The sequence below is a fragment of the Emydura macquarii genome, unplaced genomic scaffold (assembly GCF_026122565.2).
Source record: "Emydura macquarii macquarii isolate MOO-44397 ecotype Brisbane River unplaced genomic scaffold, CSIRO-AGI_Emac_v2 contig_480, whole genome shotgun sequence".
Taxonomy (NCBI): domain Eukaryota; kingdom Metazoa; phylum Chordata; order Testudines; family Chelidae; genus Emydura; species Emydura macquarii.
Window position 1 is genome coordinate 6,797,098 of NW_027130617.1, and position 24,696 is coordinate 6,821,793.

At 40.1% G+C, this 24,696-nt stretch overlaps 1 protein-coding gene across 3 annotated transcripts in view; it reads left to right on the plus strand.

Moving 5' to 3' along the window:
* Positions 1-24,696, plus strand: part of PLPPR5 (phospholipid phosphatase related 5) — a 52,240-nt gene that overhangs the window by 718 nt on the left and 26,826 nt on the right. Inside the window, exons 2-3 of one of the 3 annotated variants that reach the window (XM_067538246.1) lie at positions 471-659; positions 24,007-24,139. In XM_067538246.1, the coding sequence (XP_067394347.1) occupies positions 471-659; positions 24,007-24,139 (322 nt within the window). Of the gene's footprint in view, positions 1-171; positions 660-824; positions 923-24,006; positions 24,140-24,696 lie in introns of those variants that run through there. The other 2 variants (XM_067538248.1, XM_067538247.1) reach the window with 2 other exon arrangements.

The following is a 24,696-nucleotide window of genomic DNA, read 5'->3' on the forward strand; positions in this document are numbered from 1 at the left end:
TCCGCTTCTCAGCCGGGCCCCCCGCCGGTCCGGGCGCCTGCAGCCAGGGGCTGCTCCCGGGAGGGACCCGCCGCCCCCTGCACCTGCCCGGACCGAGCTGGTGCTGCTGCCCGCGTCTAGCCGCCGCCCGCTCCCCCAGTGCATGAGCCTGTGCCCGGACGGAGCCGCCTGACAGGAGCCCATGGGCATGGGCTTGTGCCTGGGCCGCGCTGGTGCAGCTGCCCGGCTCTAGCCGCCTCCCGCCCTGCCCATGGGCACGGGAACTAACCAGCCTCCTGCGCTGCCCATGTGCTCCAGCCTGCTCCCGGGCGCCGCCGTTGCTGCTGGCTGGGACTAGCCGCCTCCTCCCCCCGGTGGATGCCGCCGGGGAGCGGGCGGAGCGCGCAGCCGGGGAGGGGGGGCTGCCGCGGCCGCCGGAGCCGGAGCGCCTGCCAGTGCCCTCTGCGCTCACCAGCATGCTTTACTTCCAGATGGTGATCATGGCCGGGACCGTGATGCTGGCGTATTACTTCGAGTACACCGACACCTTCACGGTCAACGTGCAGGGCTTCTTCTGCTACGAGGGCTCCTACCGCAAGCCCTACCCGGGCCCGGAGGAGAGCAGCGCCGTGCCCCCGGCGCTCCTCTACGCGCTGGCCGCAGGGGTCCCGGTGCTGGTGGTAAGCAAGAGCCGCTTCTCCCCTCCCTGCCCCTCTGCCTCGCGGCGGCGCTCCGGCTCCAGTCCCCTCTCCCGGCTCCGGGCTGCGCTGCCCAGCAGCCGGTGTCCACAAGTGAATGAACTTGTTGGCAAGGCAGCCCCCCCCTCCCCTCCTCTCCTCCGAGGGCGCTGCTGAGAGCCGGGCTGCCCTCCGCAGCCATGGCCCCGGGCTTTGGTGTAGGGCCAGCGATCTGCCGACGATCAGGCATCCGTCAGCGTAACGAGGTATTTTCTTGATGAGCAGAGATCTGCAGCCACCATTTGCAGTGATTGGGAGCCGGAGGGAGCCGATTCCTTTGGGGGCCTGTGGGGGAGAGGAGGGCTTTCCCTTTCTGTCCCTTCTGGGAAGGAGCCTGCTGCTTTCCCCCATACCGGTGTGTTTGGGCTGCCATCAGTGGCACTGGAACAGGCCCTCTAAATCAGGGGTAACAAAGCCACTAACCCCCTCCCCCCAACGCCCGGGGCCATTTCCTAATGTCTTCAGGGGAGTCCCCCGAAGTTCATTTTTATCAGCATGTATTAAACTGCTCCCTTTACTCTGAAAGCACAAATAGATTCCTTTGCAAAATAGTGTGACGTGCCTATTGGGTTTTGGGCTTTTTTTTTTCAAAGCATGTGGGTTAGTCACCGATCAGTGGGCTACATTCCGGAGAGCCAGTGCTGCTAACGTCCACATGCTCGTATTTCAGCTACTAGGAATGAAAAGCTATATTTGTATGTATTTATTTTCTGAAAATAAGTCCATCTGGAATAGACAGTGCTTCTTTTTAATGCCCTGGGTAGGGCAAAAGAAACCTGTGCACCTGTTACTTTGGTGGGGTCTTCTGTAAATAAGGATTATGTAAGATTAACGTCAGGGGTTTTCTTTGTTTAGAAACATGCAAATGGAAGCACAATAAAACATCTGCCTTTAAGTTGCTGAAGGCACAGGTTGTAATGTCAGATGACAGGGACGTTGGCATCATTTAGTAATCCCTGATCATATTGTGGAGGAAAAAGTCAGAGGATCAGCGAGGGGAGTATTTAACCATTTGGGATGGAGTGCGCACAGACTCACACGCTGCTGTTGTTTCCTCAGCACTAAAGAGCAGGAGCTTGACAGACAAGAAAAAGAGCTCTCCAGATTGAAATGATTTATTTTACAACCGTATTCCCCTTCAGCAAGTTATCTTTAAAGGCATATTTGAGAATAAATTGCTTTCTCATCAAGCAGGTTCTGTCAGTAATCCCTACAATCTAATTTCATCATGCCACTGTATCACCAGGAGGCTTCTGATTGTGTCAGATCCTCCAACACAAAACCCTAGGGCCAAATTCTGACCTCATATTGAACTCATTGGGGTTGGGTGGATGTAACTATGATAGATGTGGACCTCTTTTTCTGCTGATTGAAACGCTCCCTTTAGTAAAATGTATTTATGTAGGTTTTTAGTTCAGGATTCATTTTGATTTTAACAAGTGTTACTAAAACAACCCATTCTGTAATTGTTTAGGCGGGGGCAAGAGGGTGAGGGGAGGTTAGCATGTCTGGACCATTTTTTGCTGTTTTTGTTGCCCAAATGTTTGGGAGGGGGGTTTATGTTGTGTTTTTAAACTCTAACTTTCACAGCAGTTTGATGGCTCAGAGGGTTGTAGTAGGATTGGCTATAGTCCAAGATGGTAGTGACCAAAAATGATTAATGTTTGACAACCATTTGGTGTCCTAGGTGCAATAAGTTGGTGGTATCCATCCATTTTCTAATTGTTATATATCTACATACTACCGCCGTTGGTATCAGTTGGCACCCTTGTTGACAGTCTCAGCACAATAAGCTACTGATTGAATTGATAGCATAGTGGAGGGTAAACACAGATACATGGAGTTTACCCACTTCTTGTTTGGGGAATATGGAGTTGAATTTAGGTCAGTTTACCACTACACCGCTGCTCTTCTCTCCTCCTTTCCCCCCCAACAGAGGCCCTCTAGAAATGGGTTGAGACACATTGGCAGGTCAGGGCATGGAAGCTTGCACAGCAGTTGCCTGTGTTGTACCTCTCCCTTGTATAAACAAAGGACTTCAGCCTTTGGGGATGTCGAGCTGGCATCTGTAACAAACACTAAATGAAATTAATAAGGAAAACGTATTGGGAAGGCCATAGCTAAATTCTACTCTGATTTATTCTGGGTAATCCTGTTGAACTCACTGGATTTTCATGGGATGTATTTTAGTGCACACTTCCAGCCCCATCATGCTTATTACGGATGAGGTTCTTTTATTTTACTTTGTTGATTCAGGTTGTTTCTTTTTTGAGGAGACCTAAAGCTGTTTGTTCTTTCCAAAGCTAAAGCTATTTATAAACTGTGGACAAGTCAACCATGGTGGAACTCGACTGACAGAGTTTTCCTAGGGATGAATTTGGTTCTTTGCTATTGTACTAAGCACTCCTTTCTTCCTTTCTAGTTCTTCCACCTACTGGTCCCCCGTATGCAAAAGAATTAGTCTGTCTTTAAAAAAGAAATGCAGGAAAGATATAAAAAGCATGTCACATGGCCAAATGCATAGCTGAAAATGTAGGCTGAATGGGAGGATGTATTTCCACAAGTAAAGATATTAACCTTTTAAAAATGTTTGTTATGGAAAAACAGTTTCATAAATATTATCATATTTGGAAGTGTTTAAAAAAATCCCCCTACCTGCAAAGCTATAAATAGGAAACAAAATTCAAATGATACACTTATTCATGCTACATACTGGAGCTGGTTTGAAAATTCTGACAAAAACAATATTTTGATGAAAACTTGGGGAAAAAATCCACAAATTCTTGCAATGTTTTTGTGCCCGTTTTCCAACCAGCTCTGATAAGCACATTTTTTTCTCCTTAAATTCACATTATTTCTACTCAAACTGATCAAGGAAAATGGCCTGGACTGAATGGAAGGACAGCAGGAAGAGCTCTCTGACCCGCTTTGGTACCAGATGAGCAAGAGCCAGCAGAGGGAAGTTTAAGGTGTTACTGTTGGGAAGGTTCTTTCTTTTATGAGAGAACATTTCTTACTGAAATTTGGAGGCAACTGCACTAAATGGAGGAAAGGAGCGAGTTTCCCAGTGACTTTTCTCTTCCCTAGTTCCTGCAGACTCTGCATAAGTGGAAAGAGACAGTTGGCGGTGAAGCATGTAATGTGTATGTTTGTTTTTGAATTGGCTGAGTTGTGACACAAACTATCATAGTATCTACTGTGATTTGCATAATATTTTAATATTATACAGAACATGTTGCCACTAATGAGAAGTTCCATGGAAGACCTATTCAATTCAATAATAAGCAATTCATCATCCATGCTTATATACATCCAGCAACTAGAAAGCCCTATATACAAAGGGCGAGCTGCAGCTGCTATTGCTTCCCATTGAATGGAGTAGCAGCTGTGGAAGGCCTGGGGTAAAGTCTACCAGCCTGCCTGCATGTTAGGGAAAATTCCATCACCAATGACACCCACGTACTTTACCTGTTTTATGTGGGCTTCATGCAGGGAGGCATGAATTTCATCTTATCAGTATTTACGGTAGTCTAAGAAAGCAAAGTATGTGAGGTATTACATTGAGATCAGGCTCCCTGCGGTTCCCTGCAAACTGAAATATTTGTGAACATTTCCCACTTTTGGTTATCCCTTTAGAGATAAAATCATGGCATCTACAGGACGAGACCTAGAGCAAATAGGCATACGGTTTACACTGGGGATATTAAGGTATACATTTTTAGAACACACTAAGAATACAGTGCAGTGCAAAATGTGGAAGAGGTTGAAATTGAGATCTCAGTAGAAGAATTTAAATGGCTTTGGTGATCAAAACAGTATGAGGATCCAATAGATTGTCATAGAATCCATAGGCTTGGCTTTTCCTCCTGACCTTTAATGTGAGTTGAGATGAAGTGGCAGCTTCAGCTGAGACTCTCTTTGCTTTTGCTGGTTGAAGATAATAATGTCCAGAATGACACTTGTATCCTGAGGAATTATTAAAACCTTTATAACTTGAAGTCAAATTTATAGGTGAAAAGAAATATGCTTTTGATTGATTCTATTTAAAAATATGAAAAAAGAAGTATAGAAATAAGTTTTGTGTTCAGTGCTATTTTAAACCTTTTCCCAAAGTGCCAGTTTTTGCTCAGCTGGCTGGTTGCTTTTTTAGTCTTGTTATGACAAATGTAGTTTGAGAAATATACGTCAGTCTAATCCTTTAGCTTCCAGTGGAAATGATTTGTAGAATTCTCAGGCTAGTTGCTCATGTGTTTTCAAAAACTATAAAAGGATCTGTTCTGCTCCATTTCTTTCTGGTAGACCTTAATAGTATTTTGCAAAGATCAAAATGATTAACTGAATGAAAGAATGATATTAGTGAATCCACATACTAGTGTATATGATTCAATTTGAAATTATTTAAGCAAATAATCAGTGTAAAACAATGGATGATAATGATAGGAGCTATAAATGTATACTGACTGCTTTATATAAACCGGGAGGAGATGACACATTTTCATTAATACATTGTATAAACACTAAAAGTTACAGCATGCTAATGTTATTTCTTTTTATATCCAAGTAATAAGCAGCTGATTACAGTACTTATTCATAAAACATTCAGAGTTCTGTTTGTCTAGGCAGATTCCTAGTATATTCATATTTTCTCTGTAAATCAAATTAGTCAGTAATTTGTATTTTAGCATAATCCTCTTAATCTCATTGAAAAACTGAGTTCCATTTAGAGACAATGTATTGTTTTTTTCGGTAGCCCGCCTAAACTTTTTCATTGGTGCAGCCTAAACAAGTAATTGATGTCAGTCAGATACTGTAAAAGCTAACCTAGATGCAAAAACTCCCTTCTCACTGCTCTTTTGGAGCAAGGACTCTTACATCATACGTTATGCACATTGGAAAACATAATCCCAAGCATATATACAAAATGATGAGATCTAAATTAGCTGTTTCCAAGATCTCTTTCTTGAGTAGTGTCATTGTGGATTGTTCTCTGAAAACATCTGCTCAATATGCAGCAGCAGTCAAAAAAGTTAAAGTTAGGAACCATTAGGAAAAGGGATAGATAATAAGACTGAAAATATCATCACACCACTATATAAATCCATGGTACTCCCACACTTTGAATACTGTGTGCAGTTCTGGACACTCCATATAAAAAAAGATATATTAGAATTGGAAATGTTACAGAGAAGGGCAATAAAAGTGATTGAGGATATGGAGTAGCTTCCATCTGAGGAGAGATTAAAAAGACTGGGACTGTTCAGCTTGGAAAAGAGATGGCAAAGGGGGGATATGATAGAGGTCTGAAAAACATGAATGGTATGGAGAAAGTGAATAAGCAAGTGTTATTTATTCTTTTGCATAATACAAGAACCCTGGGTCATCTAATGAAATTAATAGGCAGCAGGTTTAAAACAAAGAAAAGCAAGTATTTCTTCACACAATGCACAGTCAACCTGTGGAAATTGTTGCCAGGGGATGTTGTGAAGGCCAAAAGTATAATTGGGTTTGAAAAAGAATTAGATAAGTTCATGGAGAATAGGTCCATCAATGGCTATTAGCCAAGATGGCCAGGGATGCAACACCACGCTCTGGGTGTGCCTAGCCTCTGACTGCCAGAAGCTGGGAATGGAGGACAGGAGATGGATCACTCAATGTTTACCTGTTTTGTTCATTAGCTCTGAAGCACTGGCATTGGCCACTGCTGGAAGACAGGATACTGGGCTGATATGAACCTTTGGTCTGATCCAGTATGGCCGTTCTTATGTTCTTATGATCTGGAAAAATCACTGTAAAGCTTCATTTTTCATTTTTCTTTGTGTATCAAATTATATATGTATTCTTGCCCACATGTGGAACTTAATTCACGTTAATGGTTTAGCAAGATCTGAACTGAGAACACATTGTGAACAATAAGAAAGAGGGGCTCTTGTAAGTGTTACCACAGCTTTCATAGATCTCTGCTCTTTCCTCAGCTGAGTGGATCAGACTTGGGACTACTAAATTTAATTAAGACTGGTTGAAAGTTGTAGGCCTTTTCATATGTGCTGCACAATGCCAAAACTGCTTCTGTATAAAGCCATATGTGTGCTCCATTCCTAATTTTTGGGCAGAGGCACAACTGCTGTGAGGGGGTGCATCCTGTCCACATTGTTTTCATTCTGTTGATGCTCCTTTCAAAACTGCTGGAGGTCTCATACATTTTCCTACTTAAACCAATGATTGATTTGTCATGCTTTTGTTCTGGGCACTGTTCTTGTGTCAGTAGCATAAGAGTGTTTAAAATGTTCTTGTTTAAGTATGGTGTTTAGTTCACTAGTCATTTTATTATAATTTTTGTCCTGTGTAATTTAGTGTAGCGCATTTTGAAAAGAAGAGTGGCTGGATTTTGTTACATTTCTAGGGGACAGATGGGTCTGTCTCCCCGCTCCTTGGTGCTTGTTAAAGGATTCAAGCTCTGCCACAGTATTTCCTGGCAATGTCCCTCAGTGAATTCACTGTGCCACATACAGGAACGTTTATCTCCAAGCATTCCATTAATTACTCACTCCTCAAACCCAATCAGACAGCAGAGCACCCTCACATTGAGTCCTCCATCCCCTTTGACATGGTCATTCTTTCCACGCTCATCCATGGCACCAAGTGGATTTGTTTCTGTTTCTCAGGGTGCTTTGGCACCATGTGAAAAATCAAAGCAAAAGAAAAGGAATGCTTGATGTCAGAGATATTTTAAGATACTTCAATGCCTTTAAGTGAGCCACTAAAGCCCTTAATATTTGAGTGTGGCCATAGCATTGGGTTTCAAAGCACATGTACACTGAACTCCTAGCTTTTCCCAAAGCTTATCCAGTTATCTGCCTTAGTATTGAATAGCTGGTCAGAACTGAGACAGGCAGATCTTTTTCATTCCTTGAAAAATACAGAAGTCACATTTGATGTCCTCTCTTGGTGCACACACACAGGCCTTCAGTTAGGATTCATATTCACCATTCACTATGCAGGAAGGCATACACACCCATAGTTCTTCTATCAGAGCAGTAAGTCACCAATTTCTGATGTCTTGGAATGATCATCTTTTGTGGGGCACAATGTTAATTACTTAGTCCTCCAGATAGTCATTTAAAGGTGTCATCCAAGAACCTTTGGTTCAGTCCAAATGTTCTGTCAGGGTGGATTTTATACTTGACACATTGCTGTAATATCTGAACATCTCTGAATGCTCTTCCACAAATAGTCATACAACCTCACATTAGAGTTGGATACCCCACTCCTAACAAATCCTACATTTGAAACCTCCACTTCCAAATCAAATAGAAATGTTTTTTTTCACTTGTATAATGAGGTCACATAGCAGGAAGGAAGATTTTGCTATTTAGTAGTTCTGAAACCTCTTTGATTAGCTGATTTACAAGTGATTTCTTTGATGGTACTTTTGATAGCTATTAACACTTGCCATGAAAAGGGGGCCAATAAAGGTCTTTTTTCACCTCAGTTAATCAAATCGTTCCTGACGGGTCCCTCCATCTTTATACCCTGCTTAAAGCCAAAATGCAACCTTGGGTATTAATTTAATTTCCATATGCTGAATTTAATATTTAAACAAATAAGTGAATGCCTGGTACATTTCATTTGCTGAAATTGTCTTTTCTATTAACAATTGTCTCATCAAGACTAGTTAGTCGACTCAAAGCCGTTATGTCTCTACAGTACTTCCACATTTATAGTCTTGTATAAGGGCAAAATATTTTTCCATTTTCACACAGAGGTTTTCCTCCAAGTGCTTTCAGGATTCCATCTGAGCCAGCCATCTCAGCTTTAGTTTCTTTTGTGTCAGTTTTTTCCATCATCCTCATGCTTCGCAAGAAGCTAATTTCCACAAACTGTATGTATAACATGTTATCAGTTTTTACCTGTGAGAACAAGGTGTTTTAGAAAGTCTCTGAGTTTCTTTTTGGCACCTGATGGCTAAAACAAAGAGGAAACCTATATTGCATCAGTGTCTGTGTGAAGGAGTTAGTTGCATTGCTAATTTTTTTTTTTTTAGTTTACCACTCTGAAGAAATTTTAAACTTTATTCGACCAGATCTAATGTTATTTAGTACTTATTTACTGACAGGCCAGGTTTATACCTTTTGGACTGTTGTTGGCACAGATGTCAGGACAAAAACATTGTTTTAGAGTCTCATTCTGCTCTTTCTTATCCCTGTATAAAACAATGAGGCCAGTGGAGTTGAAAGCTGTAAATCGAGGATACAAATCAGGACCTTAATCTTTCTTTTCTGGGAGTCATTCAGTGGCATATTTCTCTTCCTGCTGCCATTTTCTGGGAATCCAAACCACCATAGAAGATATTTTATTTATACCAAAAATGGAATTCATAATGCCCGCAGTGCTGCCTGCATGCAGTGCTTATGAATGCCAACCAACTCTGGGACATATGTTTCATTCCATGGAAGGGGTCAGGAATCTGTTTTCAACAGCTGAATGCCTGTTTGTCCTTAATTGATGTATTTACAGTTAAGGGAGCTGTTGTGAGTTTGATTAATCCTGTGTATAAATTCCCAAATCGCAGGCATTGTTTTTAATCTAAAATGGAAAGAGAAAACTACTTACCATGCCAAGTAACTGTTATTCATTGTACATAATACAGGATTGAGGATTTATGTGGCCATATGATATGTAATAAATGACAGTCAAAATAGAATTGTAAGTAGCTTTTGCTATGGTTTTTTTTTTTTACACTGAAAAATATATCATCATAAACACTAATACAAATAATGAGTAATATCTTTTAGGGATGTAGATAAAAGTTTAGCTGAGGCCACTTCTCCATAATCCAACAATTCTGTGTGACATCCTATATTAAAAATGAATGACCTCTGTGAACATTTTTTGTAATCCATCTTTTAGTATACAGTTATATGGAGGTGGCATGGTTTAGCTAGTAGATAAAGCAGCAGATTGGGAGTCAGGAGATTAGAGTTCTATTCTTGGCTATCACTCACCTGCTGTGGGACTTTAAGAAAGTCACTTCATTTTTCTGTGGCTCAATTTCCACATCTGTAAAATGGGGATAATATTCATTTTTCTTTGTAAAGGACTTTGAAATCTACATAGAAAATCACTATGTAAAATATTCGAGATTTGATCATTTTAATTTAATTTAGTCTACTTGCCTGATAAGAGATTGAGTACATTTAAAAATATAGGTCCTGATCCCACATGTACATGCTGTTTCATATGATTTCATGTTGTATGCAACATAAACCTATAGTTCTGTGATCATATTGAGCCCACTTCTGTGGTCTTTATTCAGGCAAACTTTCCACTGATTGTAGATTCAATTTATGCTAAGAAATAGCTGCATTTTTTTCACTTGTAGTGCTAAGCAATAGATGGTATAATTTTAAATTGCTTCTATTTTGAGTGCCTTCCTCCATTAAAAATTACAGTAGTTGATCTTTATTAGTTTCTTAGGCTATTTCTTTTTGTTTAATGGTTTGGGGTTAGGGAGAATGAATGCAAAACTTCTCTCACAAGCTATTTGGGAGCTTTGATAGAAATTATAATACACAGCTTTTCAAGAATTGAAATTAGCCCATTAATGTGGTTTGCTGATTATTTTTCCTTCTCTATTTAACATTTTGAAACTCCATTTTGGTTGTGTTAGGCATCTAGGTGGCATGCAGTCAAAGGGATCTGACTCATGATTTCATTGTCACTCAAACTCTGAATAATATTCTGCACATTTTCTTTAATCAGCTAGTAGCCTGTCTCTTTTTAATCATGAATTACATTGTAATCAATAAGTGGAACGTAGTTTCCATATGTAGTTGTCTTTGATTGTAATAAGGATTTGTATTAAACAGTTATAGCAACTAAGATCCCAGTTCAGGAAAACACACTTGAGTATGTGCTCATTACTCTGTCCTTATTACTTAATTATGTACAATTTGTTTGTATGCATAATTAAAAATAAAACCATCAAAGATTTTTTTATCTTTAGTGCAGTAGTTTACAAATGCAAATAGATGATATTGAAGTCTTGCACATTCTAAATAAGACAGTGTTTTCTCTGGTGGAACCAACTCCTCAAATCATCTTCTGGGAGGTGAGAGAAAAATAGTAATATATTTAAGTGAAACTATTACAATTAAACAGAATGGAATAAAATGCCATTGATGGATTGTATGCAGTGTTGTTGTAGCTGTGTTGGTCCCAGAATATTAGAGAGACAAGGTGGGTGATGTGATATCTTTCACTGGACCAACTTCTGTTGGTGAAAAAGAGACAAGCTTTTGAGCTTATTCAGAGCTCAAAGACTTGAAGAAGAAATCTGTGTAAGCGCAAAAGTTTGTCTCTTTCACCAGCAGAAGTTGATCCAATAATTGGATTGCTAAATTCATAGAATATATACTCATTTTTACCTAGTTCCTAATAACTATCCTAACTAATTTCAAAATAACATTGTGTAGGTAAAGTGTCGTTTACCTGACAGAAAACAGTGCCCTCATATGGCCATATCATGGAAGCATTTGGCCCATTTATCCCTGCTGTAGCTTCACTGAAGTCAGAAGAGATGCAGCAGAGATGAATCTGGCCAGTTTGTAATTGGAATAATTTTTCACCAACTGTCCTAAAAAGTTAAATGCGGTGTTGTTTGTCCATCAGAGTTTGAACCCTAGACTAGGGAAAAAAAGAGTAACCGTGGCTTTTCCTTGCACTCTGGATAAGGGGCAGATAGTAGCTTTGCTACTTCAGGAGCTAACAAGGAACCAAACTGAGAGTCACAATTTGGTTCCTGGGTCCCTGCAGTGGGGAAAGTACTCTGCATCATCTGGATATTACTTCCTCTGATGCATTGGCTTTGCTGTTCTGGTTACACAATGTGTAGGAAGGGAAGGGGAGAGCCAAGGCTCTGTCCACTTTCCTGCCTTCCTACATCTCACTCACATATGCAGAAGGGAGAGAAGTGAACTGATGGAGGCTTTTCCTTACACAACCCCTCTTCCTCAATTCCCTGTGCAGTAGTATAGTTAGGTCACAGTTTGTGAAATATGTTTATAATTCTAGCTAAACATGTTTGTAGTTCTTTGAGGGGGCGAGGGAAGTTGTCTCATCTCTTGCATGTAAGACATGAGTTTGTAATATTAGAATGTGATGCACACGATGACTTAAGAGGAGGAGAAGATTCAAAATGGACATGAGAAAATACTGCAGAAAGCTTGACAAACAGGTATAGTGTCTGATGGAATCTGTCCTCTGGAAATAGCAAACGCCAAGGGCAATGAAAGAGCCATATAGTCACCCAGATGGAAAAGAATGATAAGGCTGAAATATCAACAAAGAAGTAACTCTTCTGTGATTGATACCATTCAAAGTAGTGGTAACACTACTCCTGAATACCTAAACACCTGAAAAAGTCATAATATCATTAAACATGTATAAACACACAACAGCACAACTCTGCATTCCTACCACACCTGGAACTCCTTTTTCCAGTGAGAGCTTTGGCAGTCCAAAGTATAAGAGATTGGGCCAAATTCGGGTTTTAAATTTTATGTGTGTACACACACATAACAATTACATATTTTAATTAAATACCAGTTTATTATCTTCACAGAAAAGAATGACACAAGTCACCCTAAAGTCTGCATTGAAGCCCATTAATTTCACAACTTTTCAAGCCCTAGTATTCTAATACAGATATAGTCAGGTCTTCATTCAAATGCTTGTCTCTCTTCAACTGTTATATCCAACCACATCTAGTTACTGTTGTTTTACAGCTAAATATGGAATGTGTGTTCCTTGAAAGGTAAATACCACTTGCATTGTTTTATGAAGTAGATCGATGTACACAAACACTGAAGTAATGAGGCTTACTCAGCTCACCTCAGTATATAGCCTTTACAATATTTTTTAGTGTAAGTCCACCTACCTAGCATTGTCTGCTGTCTTGGCAGTAAAGTGTATGATCTTCTTTTTCCAAGGCCTTGTCTACACTAGAAATGTTTGCTAAAATTTCCCATTATAGCTACTACTGGTTCTGCTCCACCAGTGGGTAGCCCTAATGAAAGCTCTTGGGACCTTTAGCACTTTAAGCATTGTATTATGCAGACCTCTAAATTTACAGGTTGCTCACAATACCTGCAGCCATCTAGAGCCCTCTGTAATCTAGCTTTGTCATCGTTCCTTTCACCCACCACCACTGAAGCAGTGGTAGCAACATGGAAGTTTTTGATATAAAAGCCTAGTGTAGATACATGTTTTAGGTTCCTTTGTTCTATGAAAAAAATGGATATTGAGCCATCTCATGTACTCCTACATACAATTAAATACCAAAGGTATTTATGCTACTGGTATGTTCTGTACTATGAAAAGACTTATTGTATGGATTAGCTAACTACTGTTATATTGTTACAAGAAGTGATAAGTAACCATTAAAACCTTTAATGCTCATATTATAAATAACTCTTTGCTCCCATTTCTGTGCCTTCATTAAATTTTTAGCTCTAATAAACATCAGTTCAGTATATTCATTTATTATAACAACATTCTCAAGGAGAAATAATTGGACACAGTGAAATTATAGCCCTTCAAGTATGGAGGGAAAAGGACTGAAGGAGTATGGTCTTACACTGTTGTATCTGTGCTTATTAATCACTACCACTGAACCTGTTATTTGGGGATTGCCTAGATAAGGGGGCTGCTAGTTTGTTGTTTTCTAGTCCTCTCCCTGATGATTGGTACATACTTATAATATCTCTTCTGGGCCTCAGATTTGATGACTGATGATTTCTGGAGTAAAATCCTAGCCCACTTTAAGTCGATGGGAGAGCTGCTCTTGATTTCAGTGCATCCGGGCTCCTTCTAAATGTCTCAAACATCCAATAAAGACTCCAATCCCATTCCTTCATTAGGGTTCTCTCTTCTGTCTTCTGCATGCATTAGAAATAATAGACATAATCTATATTTCAGTGTTGACTTATTCATAATTTCACTGTTACTTTTGTGCTCCAATAGTATCTTTGAGCATGTGCTCAAGATATAGAAGACATAGAAGAAGTTAAATTACATCACAGTTGTGATTAGACTAATAATTCTATACCATCAAGTATTTCCCCAGTAGAGATGTTAGTGTATCTTAGTTTATCTGTTAGTAGAGATGTTAGTGTAGAGATGTTAGTGTATCATCGCTAGTTATACTTTTGCCCTTATGAAGTAATTGCTTAGAATTTTGAGAGCCATAAGGAAATGCTTTAAGATAATTACAAATGATCATGGGCAATCCTCAAATCTTTGTTGGATCTCTTCTGTTTGATTTCTGTGACCCGTTAGACTCCATCCCTATACATTGATACTTAGCCCTTTATTAGTGCTTTACTGGCATTACTTCAGCTAGTTCTTGGGACAGCATTCATTTCTGGAGTTCATGATTCAACTTCACATTTTATTTGAACTGTTTCTCTCATCCCTAATTGCAAAAGATTTAGGGCCAATCCTCCTCCCATTGAACTCATTGAGAAGTTTATCATTGACTTCAACAGGAAAAAGATAGAGGCCTTAATCTATTTGGTTGGTAATTGGACAGTAGCCTTAAGATACATGTGAAGGGAGAGAAGTCTTATACAGAGGCTCTTATAATTAGAGTGGTGCTAGATGTGTGCTTTCAAAGGAAGCAATTATCTTGTTCAAAAGAGAAAGAACAAGTTTTGCAAAATGGTGATTTTTTTTTTAATTTGACCCCTCTTTAAACTTCTTTGCCATCATGGCTCAAATAATAATTTACAGTGACAAACAGAAGCCAAGCGGAAGTATAAATATAGGCTTTGCAGATGCATTTGTCTGGCATGAAAAGCCAAAGCAACATTAGTGACAAACATCAGTCACATGGGCAGCAGTGTTTGTTTAATTCCAATATTAGAGCACAATGTGATAACGACGCAGGGTATAAGGTCTGATCCTTCAATCTCAATGGCTTGAGTAAGGACTATATGATCTAGCCCAATGTATGTATGTTCAGGCAGCAGTTCCATCCAGGGAAGGTCACATCAGATACTCACCGATCTCACTAGTCCCACCCTCTTAAACACCCTGGTCAGAGACACACACGCACGCTAGATTGGTGGTCAGAATAAAAGTAACATCTCCAGATATTGCGAGATGTTTGAGGGTAGAGGTGGGGGTCGGAGGTAGAAGACGAGGGGTAAATTAAATGGGGGGGGGGATCATGTCTTGATTTCTTATGACGTATTCTAAAGTATGGAGGGGGCAGGGATATTCAGGAATCCCAGAAGTGCTTTGTTTTTCCTCCCTTCTTGAGAAAAATCAGAGCCTTAGAAACAGCGGAGGATAGGCATTGTTTAAAATCCTGCAGAGCTACTGAAATTAGTTTCTGGAATGCTGCAAATCAATGGCACTGCTGAAGCAGTAAGTGCCATCACCAAACCATCACACGACAGACAGGACTCATGGGGAGGGGAGGTACTTTTGGGGAGGAGAGAGAAAGTTGCCACTCCACGATTTCTGTTCAATATCAGTTGGGCTGAGGGGGAAGCTGGTGCGAATAAGGACAGGATGAGAAGCAGGTGACTCAGATGTTCTATCCCCCACCAAGCCCTGACAGCAAACAGAACAGGGCAACAGCATGCAAGCTGCAAACTCCCCAGTTAATTTGTGACCAGAAGGTTCAAATATATACTGTTTGTATGCCCCACCTGTTCACATAGCTCAGACATGAGTGGAAGAGAGGATATGTTGAATTTTGCCATTTAAATTTTATCATAAATAGGGATTACAGATGTGCAATTCAAGTAAGGTTTAAGGAAATATAAAGGAACATAGCTGTTGGCAATAGCCATGGGGGGGGGGGGGGGGAAATATCCTAAACATAGGAATTGTGCTTAATGATGAATAAGTCTTTTACGCCATGTGCAAGAGATGTAAGGAGACAAACTACTGCCACATGTGATACAAAAGCTTATGTGGCTTCTCTGCACAGCCAAATCAGCACAAAGGGGCTGTATCACAGGCCAAGATGTGGCCCAACAGGTAAAGGGGGAGATCCTGTAACAGGCCTGTTAATGAGAGCTCTGCCATTGACTTCTGTGGACCGAGGATCAGACCCAAAGGCACATTCCAGCAATGTTATATGGCATTTACCTTCTCACAGGGAAGATAAATTGTGAGGACTAAACAGACTGACATCTCTTTAGAAATATTAGGAACCTTTTTTAAAAGGCTATTAATCTAATGCCGTTACTGATATTTTACACTGAGGATGAGGTGTGTCCACCTGATTGAATGTGGACAACTTCATAAGACTGTGAGTCTGTTATCCCTTCAGTTTTCTAATTGCTGACCAGTGTTTTAGCCTGCAGCTTCCTAGTGTTACATGGCTTATAGGTTTGCATAGTTAAGCATGTCTAAACCAATGTCACCAATGCACTTTAGTAGGCACAAACAAATCTTTGCTTCCCAACAATTTCACCTTCAACCACCATGTTTCCCAATGTCCCTAATACGTTAACTTGGTGTAGCAATGAATTGCAGCATTCATGCCTTTCTCTGAATCCTCTTAAAAAGTCCAGTTGCATCAAGTAAGTGACAATGACCACTGATCATCATACCACTGCTCACTTTTTTCACCAGTTCTATCTGTAGAAGGAATTGAGGTTGATTATCTACTGCCTCTTGGAATGCGACATTCCGGAATACGCTCTTTGTCCCAGTAACATGCAACTGTACCAGTGACATAATTTTAAGGTAGCAGCCTGTCAGGCCCCCCACAATAGCAATGCTAGGAGCATCTCCATAGTGTTTTATCCATTTCCTATTGCTCGAAGGATTTTCCATGCCAAACAGATGGCTGGATTCTGCCTTTTTGAGACACAACAATCCAGAGGGCTAGCCTGTGCCTTTTAACCCATAGCCTTGAGTAGAGGCAGTAGTGCAGAGCTACACTGTTGGAGCAGAAGCAGCAGAGGGATTATTCCTCAGACAGAATCACTCTCAAGTGGCTCCTTGCACACAGGGGCTCATTATTCACTGCTCCACCTCTGCATAATCAAACATTAGCATCTCACCATCTAGCCCATGATGTGTACATTGCAGGTCAAAACTTACACTCTTCCCTTATGCAATGGTCACGTAAAGAAGATTCTCATAATTGCATTGGAAATAGCCTAAATCTAAATCTCCGTAACCATATTAAAAACCGGTCTTTTATGTGTCTGAATTCTGCCACACAGAGGGCCCAAGCGTAATTTTTTCAGGCCCAGTATAAACTTGTAACACGGGCCCCCTCCCACACACACACACCACAATCCCTCATCCCATACATACAATCTCATGAGCCATGACAATTTTTTTCCTCATGGTAATGGGGGTTGCAGCCTGGGCCGAGCCCCCCAGGGCCTCCGGGCCCAGGTAAAGTGTACCCTTTTTTCTCCCTCATGTGGGGACCCTGCCCCCACATGATGCATTTTCCACGTTGGCAGCATAGTCTGCTGTGCCGAGAACTCAGCTCTGGGGCCATGTAAACGTTCCACAGAGAATGGGAGAATACTCATGGATAAGTACAAAAGATCAGAACAAGAAAGCTTTTAGCCACAATGTACTTCAAAAGATTCTGTTTCGTGCTGCTGAAATACAACAGTATAATAAATGATTGCAATTCAAAGGCTGGGGGCTGAATGACAAAGCTGGTCACTTTATATTATATACAGTGCTTTTCCATAGCATTCCCTTGAAGACCTCTAGTTATAAAATGTCTGATTAATATGCACTTTTCACCTATAAGCAGGAGGAAAATTTGTCAAAAAAGTGAACAAGTTTCACTGTTTTTACATAATGACTAACCATACCATATATAAGAAAGTGAGATAAAGAGCATTTAATACTATCAGAAATAATTAGCTAATATACTGACTGACATGCAACCTACATTTTTCTACATTATAAAAACTGTGTTAAAGCTGCTCATGTTTACAAATCTAATTTTATATACTAATTTTTTTTTCACTGGTAACTTTGAATGCATTGAACTCATGCACCCCCTTTCTGAATATGGATAAGGAACCATATTGAGAATTAACAATATTTTCTTGCTGCTCATTTACTAATAAATGGTTGAATTCTTTTTTGTATACTCTCACAGCATACACTGAATGGTTACTCAATATGATTGTATTTCTATGTGCTGAATACCAGGTGGATTATTCTCTATGTAATCAACAACAGATACATTTCCTTCAGAAGGATTTTTTTGTTTTGTTTTCCTCAAAACTTTTGGTCATTTACAATAGAAAATGTGCTTACGAGGGGACTAACCAGGGCTTTCTCAGTCAGTTTAAACAAGCAGCAAGCAATGAGAATGAGGAAACCACAAAGAAAATGGCCTCGGGGGGAAAGATCTGCATAATGAACTTGAAATTGCTACTGTTGGTAATACTACCGTTGCTTTTCCTGGCAGGCCTGTCACCTCATAAGCCAATTTTAGTTTAAAGGAGATTGTAGAACTAGTCTACAAAATCATTAAGCACCATAGTTTATGCTGCTAGATTTTGCATTCTGTGGAGGATGTTGATATCACTCAAAAGTGAATGTTGATGTCACTTGAAGGTGAATGCTGGCCAGAAATGCAACACTAGCTTGTTTTATTTTAAGGAAACAAAGCTAAAGGAAGATTAGGAACAACAAAACAAAACCCTCAGTTCTGCAGCCCTTTCTGAGGAAAACTCTTATTGAAACAAATGGGAGGGTCTGCAAGATAAGACCTACGTTTTGCTGAAGTTATTTCTCCCACACAAACCTGCTAGAGAGAAACATTGCTGTCATCCATCTTCACTAATATTTTTAGCCTGGGCTTTTTCCTCTCACAAATTAATTTTTTCTGGATGAAAACCAGGACTTGTAGACTCAGACATGAGGTTCTTGTGCTGTGACCTGTGGACCAGGGTAATATGGGGAACTCTTTCAGGTAGTCAGCCAGCTCTTCATAGACCAGATGGTGCTGCCTGTCATTAGGTGTGGTCCTGCTGAAGTCAATAGAAAGGCTTCCAGTGACTTCAGTGGATGTTGAATTAGCTTCATTGTTTCCAGCTGAGACAAACAGAACAGGTAGGAGAGAGGAATGAAACGAGGAAGTAAACAGTATCATTAATATTTTCAAGGACAAAACACTACATTAGAGAAAGCATCACATACATAAACATTTTCCCAGAATTACTTTTTCAGCAAGCAATTGCTATAGTTGGAACATAAACATAAGAATGGACATAATGGATCAGAACAGTGATCCATGTAGTTTAATGTCCCGTCACATACAGTGGCCATTACTTGATGCTTTATTGGAAGTTTCAGTAAATCCTAAAGTAGACAGAAACAGGAGAATCTGTTCCCTGTACAATTTCCTCCTAATCTCCAAGAGTTTGTTTCTGAGCTGAAGCTTAGGGATTGATGTCTCTTCCTAAATCTTGTTTGTTTTGTAATATACTATTATAATTAGACATTCTTCTCTGCATGACTATCTAATCTTTTCTTAATCCTGCTAAGTATAACCAGGGATGTTATGGAGTCGTGAATGAGAAAGGAGGTGGCCCAAATGACTGTGAATGAGAGAGGAAGTGGTCCACAAAACAATCTGTCTGTTAGGATGTTAGAAGCCCTGTGCTAGAATAAGTCATCTACATGGATATGTTTGTTGTAAATAGTGGAGGAAACTAAAGAAGGGTGCATGTTTCGTGGAGTTAGCAGAAGTTTACTTCTTTATCCAGTATGTTGAAGAACCAGCGAGGTCACAGCTATTCTAGATCTAATACTTGGAGTGAGCCAGGTGTATTGTGATATTTCAAGTTGGAAAGGGTTCAGAATTTAGGACCTCTGTTGTTCAGAATGCACTGTATAAATGGTTTAGCTAATGCAGAAAATAGATTTCTAAATGTACACATGAAATTAAAACTGTGAAGGCAGATGAGCACCAATGCAACCAGATTTGAAAAGATTTGGATTTTTAGGAGATGGTGGCAAAAGATGACTAATGCAGAAAAAAAAAGAAATAATTTTGGAGGTGGGAGCCAGTCTAGGACATATGTGCTAAATGCTACAATCATCCTGAAAAATGAACAGAAAAAGGACTTACATTGTAAAATACTGTTGAATCTGTAGGACCAGTGCAGAACAGCGATGGAGAACAAACAAGGTATTAAGTTATATTAAAAAAAAGTACTGTTGTTAGAACTTCCCTCCTTTCAATTTGAAGAACTGGGTGTATTATGGTCATACCTGAGGAAGGATATTTGCTGTGGAGATGGTTAAGTGTAGGGTAGACAGCTTTGCCTATGGTTTAGCATTTGGTGCCCTTTTTTGGTGTGATTCTTCTTTTCCTGAGTGTGTGTGTGTGTGTTTGTATATATATCTGCTTCTCTCTTCGTTGCAATCTTAGTGTTCAGAATTAAATTTGCAACATAACATGTAATGTAAATATCCCCTGCAATCTATTTTAATAATTAATATGGCTCTCATTAAGGTAGTATGTGAGCACCACACAATCCTTTAATTAGAATACTCCTGTGAGGTAGGAAATTATCACGATCCCAGTTTTACAGATAGGAAATGGAGGCATGGAGTCTAGGTGACCTGCCTTAGATCACACAGGAAGGCTGAGGTAGAATAGTGACTTGAACACATGTCTCCCAAGTTCTAGGATAGTTCCCTTAACCACTTGCACCATCCTTCTCCTGCTAACCCTGCTAAGACAGCCAGGTAAACAGCATTTTGACCTAAAGATTTTTAAAGCCCTATATATGGTCAATATTTTATTTAATGTGAGAAATGCTAGAAAAACAGTATTTCATTTTCTTCAAATATGAAAGTTACTGCAACTCATACAGTGTAAAATTTCTTCTGTTTGGAAAATTAACATCTTGTTTTTCTGATACCTTACGCATTCCATCTCAACAGTCTCTTCTAAATCTGGGATTCATTCTTCAATAACTATAGTGATTACAGAATCCATCCTTGATCTTTGAAATCTTATATGTGCTCTTCCCGTTAGTGGGCTAAGCTAATGAGTATATCCCAGACAAAACAAACCAATGAATACTGCTACTATCTTCTCTGTCATTTTTTCATCACTCTCAGTATGTTTGTATCCCTATAAGTGTATCAGTGCTACCATGGCTTGTGGACAGCAGAATAATTATTTACTAATTTATTTAACAGAATTTTTCATTTTGAGCTTTGAACAATATCAGTGCAAACAAGTTTGTTTTGGGACTTATTGGAAAAAAAAAAGTACACAGGTGATCGCATTTGCTGTCGCTTCCCCTTACACATATTCCTCATGCAAAACTGGGTACTATAGCAGCCTCTGTGCTAGGGGGATTGCGCCTTCTTAGTCCACACTGAGCACACAAATCACTTTGCCCCTCTCCTTGGAGAGCTAGTTAGCCACATGGAGGTGGTAGGGGTGAGGGATGTGTGCAGCACTAAGATGGAATGGAGAACAGAATCTGGCCCAGGATCTGCTGTGAGAATCTGAGAGGAGAATTACTTTCTAGCAGCAACTTGAGGCTGAATTCTGGACAGAGTTGTGCCCACGTTGAAGACCTACAGGGAGGGAAGAACATCTTATCTGAGCTGCCAGCACAGGTCTAGCACCAAACTTTGGGAGAAATCCATCAGTGTTCAGGCCATGCAGGAGTACAAATGATTGCCTATTGTGCACAATGGCTTATGTCACTCGTACGTTGTATCTGAGGGCACAGAGCAGGGCCTTGCATATCAACTGCTTACAGCAGAGTTCTTCAGCATCCTGATGCCCAAAACTGCACATCAAGTACCAGAATAATTTATTTCACCTCAGATGCAGAATACTATTGCATAATATGCCATGGGTAGCACTTGTATTTGCCTGACCTGCCAACAGAGGTAGGAGGTGCAAGAGAAGAACCATCACTGCTGCCTATCAGGGCTCAGATACAACCAACAGAGACAAGCTGGCATGCGATGGACAAGGGATCCTGTCCCACATAGAAATGTGTGATACATGGAATTACTGGCTGTCCCACTGAGAAGCCCCAAGTTTCCTCCAAACCAAGAAGGGGAACCCATATTTATGCTTCCCATAGGCAGCTTTGAGTTTGCAAGCACTAACAGAGTGTTCTGCATTCCGTCTCGTGACATGTGCATGGATCAGTAAAGAATTCATACTAAGGGTCAGATTCTGCCCTTAATTACAATGTGGATATCTGGAATAATTCCACTGAGGCTCTTGGGATTGGCACAGGTGCAACTAAGGGAAGAATCTGGTCCAATATGTTCAAACTTCTAATATTAAATCCTAGATTTTTCTGTTCTCCATGTGGGGTGGGGAGAAATCTCTGAAGCACACAACAGATCTGAAGAGGTTTCAGCCGTCACATCATCCATTTAAAGCTCTTTTCATGAAAGCTGTAGGAATTGTTAAGATGAGCTCTTATTATCATTGCCATTGTTTTGATGAACTTAGATTCAAGGTTGAGTTAAACTTTACACATGTACTTCACTGTTTCTGAATCATAGCTTGATAAAAGAATTCTGAAAAGAGGAATTGTACTGAGGAAAATTTGGGTCAGATTAAAATGGAGAGGTAGGAAGTTTGGTAGCTTGTGTACTGGATTTGCTGTATTTAATCTAAAAAGTCTGCAGGATTTGCTGTGTTTAATCTAAAAAGTTAGACTGGCTTCTGATTCTACAATTAGAGAAAATCAAAGTTCAGTGTATTTGACCAAATTTTGTCCTCCATTTCAACCATGTAGCCTCACTGAGTTGTTATTGTTTGGACTGTAGTATTACTAACAGGATATAACTAATATCCTCCCCTGTGTGGGTGAGTGGTCCATGTCACAATCTAGCCAAAAGTTTTCTGTCAGAATCTAAATAATAACTGAGTCAGATAACATGGCATTTAGTCTGTTGGCTGCAGGTTGGTCCTTGCCTTAGCCTGCAGTTTTCTTTATAGCCTGGTGTGATGCTTTTGTGAATAATATAGTTCATAAAGCTGTTCAAACATATTTTATGGTTTTAAAAAATATTTTTCTGTGAAGATTTTTAAAAATGTGGTCAATAATACAGCATTGTTTATTTGCATAAGGGTTGCTGTCTTTTCAGAATTTAATAGCAATGCACTCTGGTTTTCATCCAGAGTTTTCATCCAGAGTTCTTGAAGTGCTGTGTAAATGGGTGTAAGTGTTGTTATTCCCTTCATATGGATGGGCTAACCTGGGGCAAACAGGTAAAAGGTCACATAGTGAAATGAACCCTGGCAGACTGGTCTACGGTATCCCAACTCTACACTTCATTCACTAGACTATCCTTTGCCCCACAGTACTGTACCTTCTGTAAAATTTTAGGATTCTATACACAAAACTTGAATTGTGTATATGCATTTGTTCAAGCTAAGCATTATATAGTATTTTTATTGGCATATGCAAATCAAGGGCAGTGTATAGCCATACAGTAAAATGATGTACACTTTATGAAGATTATTTTAAATTTCAACTTGGCATTTGTTTAGTGTTTCTGAATGTTTCAGCTCTCACTGACACAGCTGAAAAGTGTGTGTTCTAAAAGCATTTACAATAGAAATTCATTTTGGTGTAAAGAATATAAAATGTGAAACAGAGTCTGATGAGTGTTCAAATATCAGCAATGATGTTTTGTTGAAGTGTGATGAACAAAGCTAATATCGAACTTGACAAACTTGCTTAGCAAAATAGGCAATCAAATTCCCTTAAATTCCCACTGGGGGCCAAACAATCCCTGATATGAACAGAATCTCTAGAATGAGTATTTCCTCTGTGATCAAATGATTTAGGGCCCAGGCTCATGAGTGCTGAGTGCCCATTGGAGTCAATAGGAATTGTGTGTTCAGCACCTCACAGCATCAGCCCTTCACCCCTGATGTTTTTACACATGTTTCAGATGTTATATAGTTGATGGCTCTTGACTTAACAATTTTCCCCACTGAAAACTGAGTTGTGGGCATAGGTGCCAAGTCTTTGTTTTTGGGGGGGGGGGGGAGGTGGGGGCATTAAGACAGGACAAGACAAACAAACAGAACACCATATAAGTGAGTCATGTCCTGCACAGTTAATCTACTTGTGAAGGAAATATGCCAGATAGCTTTGTTAAAATTTATTTGCATAAAAAAGGAAATAAACTTTCATAACAATCATCTCTACATCATTAGTATTTTATGCTTGCTGAACTCAGATGTACCATGTCTTCCCCGTTTTGTTTCCCCCCTTAGATAATCATTGGAGAAACTGCAGTGTTTTGTCTACAGCTAGCTACAAGGGATTTTGAAAACCAAGAAAAAACCATATTAACTGGAGACTGTTGTTATATAAATCCACTGGTGCGCAGAACCATCCGATTCCTTGGTATGAACAAAGTTAATGCTTTCATGTTTTGATGAATGCAAATGGTCAATATCATAAGATTTCAAATGATGAAAAGCTTTATGTAACATTAAATGCTTTACATATAATCCTAACATATGTAATGGGTCTCTTCCATATGTATGGACTCCTCTGTAGCCCCAGCACTGCCTTTTGGGCAGCCAATGGGAGTTTTGAGTAAGCAGTTATTAGCAACAGCACAGATAGCAAGAATTGGGTGCAGGCCACATGAGGAGTGGAGGCATGGTCAGCAGACCTGCAGCAGGGTGGATCCCTGGGTGCCCTGGGATCACAGAGCTATCTCACCCTCTAGAACCTTTGGCTTGGCTGCCCAGCAAAGCATGTACACATGCCCAACTTGAAGTCAGTGGGACTTAATCATGTGCTTGAAGCTAAGCACATGCTTTAGGTTCTTTGCTGAGTCAAAGCCTGTGTTACAATTCTACACACCAGGGTTGAAATTCTGGCTCCACTGAAGCCAATACCAAAACTCCCATTGACTTCAGCAGGGCCAGGGTCTCATCCCTGCTGTTCAGTGC